The following is a 12049-nucleotide window of genomic DNA, read 5'->3' as shown; positions in this document are numbered from 1 at the left end:
TACACCCCCCATCGTCGTCTTTTTCGTCCAACGACCAAACAGACTTTGCCCGCTTCCTCTTCAGGCACCTGACAAGAGACTCTTCTAGGATCCGTCGGCTCACTCATCCGGGTCCCTGCTCGTCCATGGAGCTTCTTCCTTGAAGCTTGAATGCTGCCCTGCTGCCCCGCCTTGCCATGCCATGCCCTTCCCCGGATCCGTCTCGACACTACCGTACCTGTGCCCCGTGGGGTCTGTCCGACACGGCACGCGTGTTCCGCGGGACGCGCACGGCAACGCGGATGATGTGCTCGCTGTGGTGGGAATTCAGAGGGGGTCATTGGATACCGTCTGACCGGCCGGTCGACATGGTGCTGTTTCCAAGGAGCCAGACGGACTTGGGGGAGCTCCAAGGTTAGGTTAAGTGGATGGTTTAAAGCGTTGGAGCATCCGCATCCAGCATTAGCTCTTCCATCAAAAACTTGCGCTCCTACTGCACCTGTCACAGTTCCGCAAACAAAGAATCAAACGTCTTCGTTCTACCTCTACGGCACGCGCAGAAATTTCTCTCAATTGATTGATCATGTTGGGCAAGGTCGCTCTGGAAGAAGCCTTTGCGCTGCCGCGCTTTGCGGAGAAGACGCGCTGGTGGGCGTCGCTGTTTGCCGTCAACCCGGACAAGCATGCGCGAGAGATGAATGACATTTCCAACATTCGCGTTCAGAAGATGGACCAGCATGGCGTTGGGTACACGATTCTGAGCTACACCGCGCCGGGAGTCCAGGACATTTGGGACCCGGCGGACGCGCAGACGCTCGCAACCGAGATCAACGACTATGCTGCGTTCAAAGTCAAGGCGCAGCCAGACCGCTTCGGAGCATTTGCGTGCGTCTGCCCTGCATTGCCATTGGCGAGCAATTGGAAGCTGACACTGCGTGCAGAACTCTGTCGATGCACAACCCGCAGCAAGCAGCAGCCGAGCTCCGCCGCTGCGTCAAGAGCTACGGCTTCCTGGGAGCGTTGGTCAACGACACGCAGCGGGCAGGGCCAGACGGCGATGTCATGATCTTCTACGACGGGCCCGAGTGGGACATCTTTTGGTCGACGGTCGAGGAGCTCGACGTGCCCTTCTACCTTCACCCGCGCAACCCCACCGGCACAATGTACGAGAAGCTCTGGGCGGATCGCAAGTGGCTGGTAGGCCCGCCGCTGTCGTTTGCGCAGGGCGTCAGTCTGCATTTGCTGGGCATGGTCACAAACGGTGTCTTCGACCGTCACCCCAAGCTCCAGATCGTCATTGGCCACCTGGGCGAGCATTTGCCGTTCGATCTGTGGCGCATCAACCACTGGTTCGAGGATGTCAAGAAGCCGTTGGGCCTGGGCTGCAAGAAGACCATCAGGGACTACTTTGCCGAGAACATCTGGATAACCACGTCGGGCCACTTTAGCAGCCCGACGCTCAACTACTGCTTGCAGGAGGTGGGCGCTGACAGGATCTTGTTCTCGATTGACTATCCGTTCGAGTCTTTTGAGGACGCGTGCGGCTGGTACGATGGCGTCGTGCTGAACGAGGTTGACAAGAAGAAGATTGGAAGGGACAATGCAAAGAAACTGTTCAAGTTGGGCCGGTTCAAGGACTCGGAGGCTTGAAGTAGGTGGTCGGAAAAAGGGCGGAATCTAGACGAATGAGCTGTTTTGTTATGAAGATGAAATTGATACGCCCGGAGCCGTTCAGAAGTCGTGCCACACATTCGAGAAATGCAAGCAGATGGATGCCGTAGTTTTACGCCAATTTGGAGGTTTCGAGCGCGTTCAATCCTGCCCATGATGATGCGTCCTACGAGAAAGCTTTGTATACAAGGGAAACATGTATAGACAGTTTATATAGCATTGATTGGACATGGATGCTGGCCACCACTTTCGGCTCGCCTATCTACATTACGCCGCTGATAAGGCAGACTCCGCATCTCTGATAAGCAAACAACCGTCCACGTGAGCCCTTTTTTGGGGGGACCGAGAAATGCAAGACCAGCCATGCGGGCTCCACGGTTGCCCTCCCTGGGGCGAATGATCCGTAAATGATTTCGTCCGACTCGTTTCCAAATGCCTCGCCCCAAGGTCCTACCAGAGAACAGGCAGCGCGCGCCGCAGGCATGCCTCCCGTGCAAGAGCTCCAAGAAGCGCTGCGACTCGCAGTGGCCGTGCGCCTCCTGTGTCAAGCGCGACTGTCCGGGAGCCTGCGTCTACCAGCAGTCGAGGAAGCGCAGGCGGACGGAGGCGTCTGTCCAGAGCGACGCCGCGGCCGCCGTGACGGCCGTTCACATCAGCCCGCGAGAGGACTCGCAGGAAGCCGACGTCGCGTTTGTCGACGCGTCGACGCACTCGACCGAAAACACTGACGACTATGCCGACTCGTCCACGGATCATGCGGGCGAGCGGCGGTTGTCGCAGACGACCCATACCTCGCAGTCGACGCCGCAGGCGATCCGAAGCCGGATGCTGTTGAGCTCAAAGGGAGAAAAAAGTACCTCTTCCCTTCAACTCTCGGGGCTTCTGTGACTAAAACTGGCGGCAGTGTACATTGGAGACTTTGCTTCCATCTCTTTTTTGCATCTGCTGCGCCAGATTTTGAAGCATCAGATGGGACCGTCTCAGTTTACCGAGAACAATCGGCGCAACACGATGCTGGAAGCAGAAATGCGCCATGAGACGATTGACAACTTTGAAGAGGACCTCGAGCAGAAGAGGAATCTGATTGATTACTACTACATTGCTGTAAGTCTTGCAACCTTTCGTCCACTCGAATCGAACTGAATTGTTCCAGACTAGCGGAATACTAGACCTCTACAGCAAAGAAGAGGTAGAGCAATTCCTCACCGGCGAAAGCAGCGAGGATGAGCAGGCTGCCGTCCACCTGATGATTGCAATAGGTGGACAGTGCAAAGGCCAGAGCTCTCTTGATCTCGCGTACGGGTTCAAGTACTTTGAACTTGGCCAGAAAGCCGCGTTGAAAGGAATGCTCGAAGACCCCAGCCTTTACATGGTCAAGTTATTTCTGCTCATGGCGTTCTACGTGCTCGGCGCTTGCCGCAGAAACACGGCTTTCATGTATCTTGGTGTAGCAAGCCGGGCGGCATGGGCCCTTGGACTCCATGTCGAGGAACAGTACGAGCCGCTGGACCAGATTCAAGCTGACAGGTAAGATGCCGTTTCCGGATCAATTGTACTCGACGCTGAACGACGACAGATTGAGGACGTGGAAGAGCCTGCGAGTCATTGACTTGATCGTCAACGCCATACTCGGCCGGCCATGCGCGCTGCCTGTAATGGACCTAGTTTCGATCGATTCCTCCCAGGGTAACGGCAAAGTGTCGTTAGATGCCACGTTCGAAGCCTGCTGCACCATTGACCGGGTGGCTCGAGATCTTGGCTCTGGCCGTGGGCTGAATCCGACATCAGCAGAAGGCTACCTGCAGCAGCTGGAGGAATGGAGCAATTGTCTGCCCAACGGCCTTCGAAGGTTCACCCGAAGTGACTCTCAGGGACTGACGCCGGCCGATCGGGAGCTCATCATTGGCAATATTCATGTTGCCTGTGTGTACTATTTCGCCGTCATCCTCGTCACCCGTCCGTTTTTGATCTCGCACTTGACTTGTCATCTTTCCGGTCAGTCTCCTCCCGAAGGAACCTCGACGGGGACCGACAAGCGCCTCTCTCAGGTCTGCATCGACTCGGCAGTGTACATGGCACAAATGTGCTCCGAGGCACTCGACTCGGGAGCCTTGATTGCAAACATGTGTCTACTAAAGTAAGCCTCCACCTGCCCCATCCCAACACGAGGTCTAACATTCCGCAGAGCATGGATATTCGCCGCCGGTCTCGTCCTCGGCTTCTCAATCTTCGCCCAAGGCGAGGCCAACTTTGACATCGAAGACGCCTTCAACGAGGCGCGCAAGGTGCTCCAGTTCCTGGCGCGCCTCAGCCCGCAGGCCGAACACTACTACGAGATCCTCAGCAACTTTTCCGAGGCCATCGGCAAGCACCGGCAGCAACTCGCCCACCAAAAGCGCCGCGTCAAGAAGAAATACGTCAGCCAAATCTTCACCATGGAGACCCAGGACGGGCCCTCTTCGTGCGGCCAGCCCCACCACGTCGATTCTGTGCCGGCGGACCACTCGACTGGGACCGAGTCTGAGCCTGCGAGCGTCGATCCGAATTTGTGGGATGATGAGACGTGGGCGTCGATTCAGCTGCCCCTCGACTTTGACTACGGCGAGTTGGCGACGCAGATTACCGAGTGCTTCCAGTTCGACACGGGCATCTTTGACATGCAGTAGACATTGGAAGAGAAGGGGAATCGTGATTCCACACGTTCAATTTGAGACATCGGAAGGGGCAGGTAAGAACTCAACCAAGCGCTTGAAAACATTGTCATGGAATTAACCTCCAACTCAAAGATGTTGCTCAGGAGACAGAACATCCTCAACCGCACTCGCCACAATCTCCGCCAGCCGATCGCCCTTTTGCCACAGCTCGTTGTGATCGCCGCCGCACTCCATCTCTCGTATGCGCAGCTTCATGCTCCGACTCAGCGTCAGCATCGCCTTCATCTTGGTAGTCTGCTCATACGGCACCAAGCTGTCCTCCTTGCTCTGCGCCAGGACGACGCGCTCGCCCTCCTTCCACTCGGCCTTCCAGTTCTCCACCGACACGGGGCTGATGGCGTGCCACACGGCCTCGTCGTCGCCAAAAGCGTTGCGCGTGAACGAGTCGTACACGCCCTTCAGCGGCGCGTGCTTCGGTCCCGGGTCCGCAATAATGCCAGGCATATCGTACAAGCCGTCGAGGCCGACGACGGCGCGCGGCTTCTCGACGGCCAGCGCGGCGGCGGCCTCGCTGCCAATCCACTTGGCGTGGTCCATGGCGACCTGGAGGGCGAGGGTGGCGCCGCAGCTGTGGCCGGCGAGGACGTAGTTGGCGCCGAAGCCGAAGCTGCGCTGCAGGAAAGCCAGGGCGGCGAGCACGTCGCGGATGTGGTCGGGGTGGGCGGCGTTGCGGCTGGGGTCGGCGGGCGACGAGGCGTGCGTCGGGTGCTTGGGGTGCGGCGACAGCGTGTAGTTGAGCGAGGCGATGCCGCCCAGCTGCGCAAACGTCGCCGCGTGGTTCGCGAGCAGGTGTTGGACGGTGGGCTCAAAGGCCGCCGCGTCGACCAGCGGGTCGCGCCATGCGCCGCCGTGGATGTACACGACCCACGGCCCTGGCCGCGGTGGCAGGTAGTCTGTTGGTGTGCTGGCGGCGCTGCCGACGGGTGACGACGACGGGATCCACAGTGTGAGAGTTTGCAGCGCGTTGGCGCCGGTGCTCTTGTAGGGGTGGTTGGATTTGTACAGGTAGCGCACTTGGCCGGCCGACTTTTCTGTGAATGCGCCTCTCTCCATGGTGGTGGATTACGTCTTGCGTGGTTGTTGGGTGCTGAACTTTGCTGTGGTTCTGCTGGTGGTGGTGATGGTAGTGTGGTGGTGTTGATTTCGTGGTCTGTAGAATCGTGGCCGAGGCAACCCCAAAAGTTTTGTTCAGACAGCTTTCAAAATATTTCTTCCCCAATCTACCAGGCGCATGTATTCTGCGCGATCCGTCGGGGCTAGAGCCGTTGTCGGCAGCGCGACGGCGTTGGCTGCTTACAGCAAACCTGGATCTGTCTGATTGATAGCGGGCGGCTATGAACTCCCCTTTGCCGACCGACGACCCACTCTCTCATTTGACGACCGAGTTGGCTTTGCCTTGATTATGGATTGGCAGCAGGCGGGACGAGGAGGATGCCAATCACGTGTAGATGGATGAGGGTGGAGGATCAGGACAAGAAGACACACAGTCCCTTTTCCGACGCCTGTCTTTCCTTGTCCAACAACAACCTCACAGCAAGCGAACGCATCCATCTCCACAGCCGCAACCAAGCACGGCAGAAACCTTCGCACTCAGCGGCGCGGGGCACAGGTGCAGTACCAGTTGAGCACCAAGAAAACAAGGAACGAGACAAACAAACTCAAACAACTGCCGAGGGAGCAAAGAGATAAGAGCGAGATCCGCACGCCCGTAACCGCAGACAACCCCGTCGCCTCTCTGCGTCAAGGAATCCATGGAATCTCCAGCCAGCAGCAACGGGCGGCGACCAACCAGCGGGCCAAAGGCCCGATCCCCGTGCCCCGCAACGCCAATTCGCGCCACAGGGTCCTAGCTCACACGACACGCCGCACCTCGTCGCGCGTCGTGATGGATTGAGTGATGCGGATACCCCGGCTGCCTGGCGGCTCTGCTGTGCTGCGTGCCCGGCGCTGTGCGGCGCGGCTGAGTCTGCGTCTGCCAGAATATGCGGCATGCCGGTCTTGCTGCTGACGGCTGGGTGTGGCTTCCGACGCGACGGCTGTCAATGGCGTCGGATGAGTTGATCGAGGGTGTGGTCGATGTGCCGAATGCGCGTTGGAGATGGGCGCGTTCGAGCTGCTGAGTGAGGAAAAAGTTGGAAAGTCGCCTGACGCAGCATTGAGACTGTCGGACGCGCTGCAGATATCTGCCTCGAGTCTGATTCTCGCACCATCACACATAGACCAAAGGCCATTGGAATCGCAGGCAGTAAGACACGGTAAACTTCAATTGCTTGGACCTATTTCCATCCCACCAGTCGCTCCAGCGCCAAAACACAAACGACAGCATCGCTACTTGGACTTTCCCTCATAGTACTCGACATAGTTATCCTTGTACCCCAGCATCCACTTGCCCCAATACGCAACCACAATCATGAAAACGCGGCTAACCAAGACACCCAACCATTCGAACGGCAGCGGCAGCGCGAGCGGCGTGTCGGCGCTGTGCAAAAACACCATCAACTGAAAGAGACTGGGGCTGGTCTTTGTCCGCTTGCAGTCGTCCAAGTAGCCGAAAAAGTTGCGGAAGAAGCGCTGCTCGTTCTCGTACGCCTCCGGGTCCAGCTGTATGTCGACGACCAAGTTCTCGTCCGACGACGCGTTGGAGAAGCGGTGGTAGCGGCCTGCGGCGACCGACGCCGTCTTGGGCTCCCCTGGCTTGTCCGACAGCTTCGCAAAGGGCTTGGGGTCGAGGCCTTTGAAGAAGACGCCCGTCCCGGATTGTAGCCGGAAGTACTCGTTTTGCGAAATGTGGTAGTGGAAGGGCGGCTCGATGATGGACGCGCCGTCCTCGGGCGTCGTGGGAGGGATTGTGTGCGTCATGATGTAGCCCGAGTCGGGGGCGTGGAAGTGCACCGACGACTTTCCATTTTCGTAAAAGATGAGGTTCTTGTCTGCGTTCTTGGTGCGCGGAGGAATTGCCGGGCGGCAAAAGGAAAGCATTGTGATAAAAGGTGTTTGTTTACTTGGAATTGGAGGCTTGAGGTTTGAGGTGAGTGCGGAATTCCAAACTAACTGTTCTCCGTCGCGGGGTACGCGTATATATCAATGCTAACTCGCGCCGCAGCAGAACAACGCATAGCCGCCTCCACTGAAGCGGGTCTTTGCAAAGGAACAAGCAGGAAATATCCGCCCCACAAACCGTCGCTCTCGCCAATCAAAGCCAGGGTGACCATGAAGCCTTCATGGATTCTCTTATCAGTCCCCACGTCCCGCACTCGGGTAAAGCTTAAAAGAGGTCGGCTGCAGCACGAGACGATGATCAAGTGCGCGGTCCGCATGTTGCACCACGCCAGTCATATACTTCCTATTCGCAAAACCACCACTCCTTTCCCCCCCAGGTCCAGAACCCCAGCATCCCAACTGACAAGGCGACCCCAGGTACGAAAATTAAGCTTTCTCTAGCACCACGCGGAGATATGGGCTTCCAGGAACCAAGCCACCCGTCCGTTTTCCAGAGTGGCCAGAGATAGCGGCAACTGGGCAGTCGGTTGTGCGCAGCAGTAGCAGCGAAGGGGAGATACGGACACAATGGCGCGAGCCGCAAGCCGCAGGGTCAACCATACGACGGTACTGGACGACTCGGCTGGCATAAAAGGATGGCATCACCACTGGCGAATATGCTGAAATCAAGCCATTACCAGACCCTGCGCCATCTTACCTCATTTACTAGCATTCTCTAAATGCTTCCGCCTTTTTAGTGACGTGTTTTACGAGTCATTATGCTTCCCCAATCGACTTTACAGACCGAGGTGGATGTGGTGGTGATTGGAGCTGGTTCGTTTTGACACTGCAAGAGACTGGGAGGTTCGAATTGACAGCAAGGCAGGATTTGGCGGCCTCGGCGCAGCAAAGGCGTATCTGCAATGTGCGCCAGAGACGAACTTGGTCATTCTGGACACGGTGAGTTTTTGTCTTGAGAGACGGCAGCAGCAGCAGCAGCGCGGCGCGGAGCTGACAGCGGCCGCCTTTGGCTACAGTACCCCACCATTGGCGGCGTCTGGTCGCAAGACCGCATATATCCAACACTGCGGAGCAACAACCAGCTGGGGACGCTGGAGCTCCCGGACTACCCCATGCATGACGGCTTCGGCGTCGCGCCCCGATGCCACATTCCGGGCAAGGTCGTCCACAAGTACCTGTGCGAGTATTCCGACAAATTTGGCCTGACGAGCCGCATCCGGTTCAACTCCAAGGCACTCAGTGCGGAGAAGCAGGTCGATGGCAGGTGGAAGCTGCACGTTGCCCCCACTGAGGCGGATGTGGGTGGGAAGGAGTATGACTTGTTTTGCAACAAGTTGATCGTTGCTACTGGCTTGACCTCGCGGCCGGTAAGTGTTGATTGATGCCAGTACAGTTTGGGAGACCCCTTTCTTACCTTCCACTCCAGGAAGCAGTACACTACAAAGGCGAAGAGGGCTTCAATGCGCCCATTCTCAATTCAGCCGCGCTGGCCACCGAGGGCGTGCGGCTCACCAAGGAGACGCCCGAGCACGACCGCCAGGTCACGATCCTGGGCGGCAGCAAGAGCGCGTACGATTCGGTCTACATGTTTGCGTCCAACGGATTCCAGGTCAACTGGGTCATTCGCAAGTCGGGATACGGGCCCACGTGGATGGCGCCACCGCATATCAAAATTCCAGGTGGCTCTCTCTGGACCGAGATGGTGCCCCTGACGCGGATTCTGACCTGGTTCAGCCCCTGCATCTGGGCTCAGGGCGACAGCTGGGCGCGCCGATTCTTACAAGGCACCCGGCTGGGTCGCTTCTTTGTCAGGAAGTTCTTTGAGAAGCTGGGTAGTGATGTCGTCAACCAGTCTGGTCTGACTTCACATCCGGAGCTGCAGAAGCTGATCCCCGACGAGAAGTGAGTCCATCAACCTTTCTCTCGACGTCCGTGCTAATCATAAACCAGTGTCATGTGGTTCGGAACCTCGCTGGCAATCCTGAACTACGACACTCCAATCCACGACTTCATTCGCAACGGCTCCGTCCAAATCTACCGCGAAGACGTGACGCACCTGTCGGAACACACCATCAACCTCGCCGACGGGACGCGGCTGACGTCCCCGGGCGGACTCATCACGGCAACGAACTGGCAGTGGGCGCCGAACCTCGACATCAAGCCGGCGCACCTGCACGCCGAGCTGGGCATCCCCAGCGCCTCGTACACGGCGACGCAGACCAAGTTCTGGAGCAAGCTTGACGCCGAGGCCGACAGGCAGATCCTCAAGCGCTTCCCCATTCTCAACGAAGCCCCCAAGCCGCTGGCTGCCACCGCCAGTCCCGTCCCGCCATCCGCTGCTACTACCACGGCTACTGTTACTGTCAATGGCGTTGCGAAGAAGACTGGCGTCACGACCACGACGACCGAAATCACCCCCTCGCCGCCGCTTTCTCCTGACGCGCACCTGACGACCAAAAAGCAACGCATGCAGCCCTTCCGCCTCTACCGGTTCCTCGCGCCGCCCGGGCTGACGGCAACGGGCGACCGCTCGCTCGTCTTCCAAGGCTACGTCGCCAACCTGCTCAACCAAGTGCGCAACGAAGTGACGGGTCTCTGGGCGTACGCATACCTCAACAACGCGCTCGCCGCCGACGATGACTCCGCCCTCTCCACCGACCCGACGCGCGTGTACAGGGAGACGGCGCTGCAGACGCGCTTCTGCCGGCTGCGCTACCCGTTCGGCTACGGCGACCGCTTCCCCGACTTCGTCTGGGAGCAGCTGCCGTATTTCGATCAGCTGCTGAGTGATTTGGGGCTGCAGCATCGAAGGAAGGGTGGCTGGTGGAGCGAGTGGACGAGTCCGTATCGCCAGGCGGATTATAGGGGGGTCACGAGGGAGTGGTTGGAGATGAGAGCGGCGAGGGGGAAGATGGGGGCGTGAGGGACGCGGGAGTTGAGAGGGAGAGGTGGTGTTGCGTGTACTGGGTGAGGTTGCGGTGTTGGATGGCGACCTCGGCAGTGACTGTTTGGCTGCCGATGGGAGTATAGGGTGGATATCTGAAGAGCGGCTACTGTTTTTCTCTCTTTTTTCTTGGTAAGATACATGTACGGACGGACTACTTTCCTACTTACCTACCTACCTATCTATCTATTCCCTGTCCAGTCATCCTTGATCTTTTCAGCATGTGTTAACTTGACGCGCGCTCACGGGCTTCATGAGGGACGAGAGCCCCCGTGTGTTAAATCTGTCTGCCTTTGTTGACGGCCTGTCCTTCAGTCAGTCAGTCAGTCTGTCTGCAAGTTGCTCGGTCCTGAGCTTTACAACCTGCCTACAACCCAAAACCTACAACAGACCACACACCAATCTACAACAACAACAACAAAGGCCAAGACCACGACCACCATGGCGTCGTCTTCGTCTTCATCTCCATCCTCCCCTGTGTCAACGAACGAAAACGCCAATACGCCGTCTACCATTTGCATCTACGCCGGACCACACGGCAGCATCTCGTGAGCTCACCTCCCCATCATCCTCGCTCCATCCTCCACCGCTCCAACAAAACCGTCCAAACACGCAAACAGCACAGCACAGCACAGCTCTCACTCACAATCACTATTGCGCCAACTACCCATCACTAACAACCCACAGCCTCAACCTCACCAACGACAGCACCTCCATCAGCACCAATAGCGTCGTGATCGGCATCGAATCCCACATCGCCTCGTCCTCCGGCCCAAGCGACGAGAATCCCTTCGCGGCGGACTGGGCGACGCACGACGCGTCCTCAGTCCAGCAGCAGGCGCATGACGACCAGGGAGACGAGGCCCACAAACTCCTGCGTGCTCTCAAGCACCTCGAATCCTTCTTGGAGAGCCACTATTGCCGGATGGAGCCGCAGGCGGCCTTGCGCGATGCGCTGCTCGCCTCTGGTGATCGGCTGATTCGAGAGCTGAGTGAGGGCCGGTTGGTTGGAAGGATGCGCTGGAACCACTGGGCATATTGGGATTAGTGAGGGTATGTTTGTCTGTCTGTCCCTCTACCTTGATGTAAAAGAAGTATGCGCTAACCTACCCGCGATATTAGACCAACAGACGAAGCGGAGGAGGGACGTGTAGTCATCACCAACCAATCCATGACCACCACCACCAGCAGCCACACACACCTCAGCCTGCCCCCTGCATCCAGGAAGAAGCGCACAAGACAACAGCCGGTCCACTTCTATTCCACATTGCACAGCAGCCAACGACGAAAACAACAAAAACAAAAACAAAGACTAGACCAAAACCCAGAAAGCAGAACCTTGAAGAAAGGAAGCACAAAATGAAAACCCCCTAATATCGACGACGGACCGATGATCATCTCTCCGCGTCTGTCTGTCTGCCATCTGATGCCTGACTGAACAAACACCGTCGTCGCCTCCTCCTCCTCTAGATTCTGCATTGTACAGTGCAATGTTGATTTGCGCTGCCGCCGCCCGCTGCATCATGTAGGCAGTAGCAGCAAAGAAGTCGATGGAAAAACCCGTGACCGCCATCACGCAGGACTTGACTTGCCCATACACTTACCTATACAACAGGCGGATGATGGGCAAGAGTAGATAGACCTCATCGTCCAAGCCAGCCAGATACACAAGCTACGCACGTCTTGCTTGCAGCGCGCTCCAGTGATTCATCAGGCCTGGTGGTCTGCAGGATCTAGCATA

General features: G+C 57.6%; 5 protein-coding genes across 5 annotated transcripts; 3 read left to right on the top strand and 2 right to left on the bottom strand.

The window, feature by feature from the left end:
- The first annotated feature begins 441 nt into the window (after positions 1-441).
- J3D65DRAFT_424753 (amidohydrolase family protein) lies at positions 442-1710 on the top strand. Its single transcript, XM_066796136.1, has 2 exons — positions 442-864; positions 921-1710. Exons 1-2 carry the CDS (start codon positions 563-565, stop codon positions 1627-1629), a joined length of 1011 nt encoding a protein of 336 aa, XP_066653537.1. The 5' UTR covers positions 442-562; the 3' UTR covers positions 1630-1710.
- A 372-nt stretch (positions 1711-2082) lies between these two features.
- Positions 2083-4316, top strand: J3D65DRAFT_668954 (uncharacterized protein; the record flags this gene model as incomplete). Its single annotated transcript, XM_066803155.1, has 5 exons — positions 2083-2503; positions 2555-2754; positions 2804-3177; positions 3227-3787; positions 3836-4316. The coding sequence occupies 5 exons, from the start codon at positions 2083-2085 to the stop codon at positions 4314-4316; spliced, it is 2037 nt and encodes a 678-aa protein (XP_066653536.1).
- Positions 4317-4385: 69 nt separating this feature from the next.
- On the bottom strand, positions 4386-5579 carry J3D65DRAFT_629069 (Alpha/Beta hydrolase protein). The gene has a single exon (XM_066800702.1). It carries the CDS (start codon positions 5415-5417, stop codon positions 4431-4433), a length of 987 nt encoding a protein of 328 aa, XP_066653535.1. The 5' UTR covers positions 5418-5579; the 3' UTR covers positions 4386-4430.
- A 1034-nt stretch (positions 5580-6613) lies between these two features.
- Positions 6614-7397, bottom strand: J3D65DRAFT_629067 (uncharacterized protein). Its single transcript, XM_066800701.1, has one exon. It carries the CDS (start codon positions 7341-7343, stop codon positions 6693-6695), a length of 651 nt encoding a protein of 216 aa, XP_066653534.1. The 5' UTR covers positions 7344-7397; the 3' UTR covers positions 6614-6692.
- A 725-nt stretch (positions 7398-8122) lies between these two features.
- Positions 8123-10287, top strand: J3D65DRAFT_604262 (uncharacterized protein; the record flags this gene model as incomplete). Its single annotated transcript, XM_066798258.1, has 5 exons — positions 8123-8177; positions 8230-8303; positions 8381-8731; positions 8791-9266; positions 9315-10287. 5 exons carry the CDS (start codon positions 8123-8125, stop codon positions 10285-10287), a joined length of 1929 nt encoding a protein of 642 aa, XP_066653533.1.
- Between the last annotated feature and the right edge of the window lie 1762 nt (positions 10288-12049).

This window comes from Phyllosticta citribraziliensis, assembly GCF_038025025.1.
Source record: "Phyllosticta citribraziliensis strain CPC 17464 chromosome Unknown J3D65scaffold_8, whole genome shotgun sequence".
Classification (NCBI taxonomy): domain Eukaryota; kingdom Fungi; phylum Ascomycota; class Dothideomycetes; order Botryosphaeriales; family Phyllostictaceae; genus Phyllosticta; species Phyllosticta citribraziliensis.
This window is presented reverse-complemented; position numbering and strand designations above follow the sequence as displayed.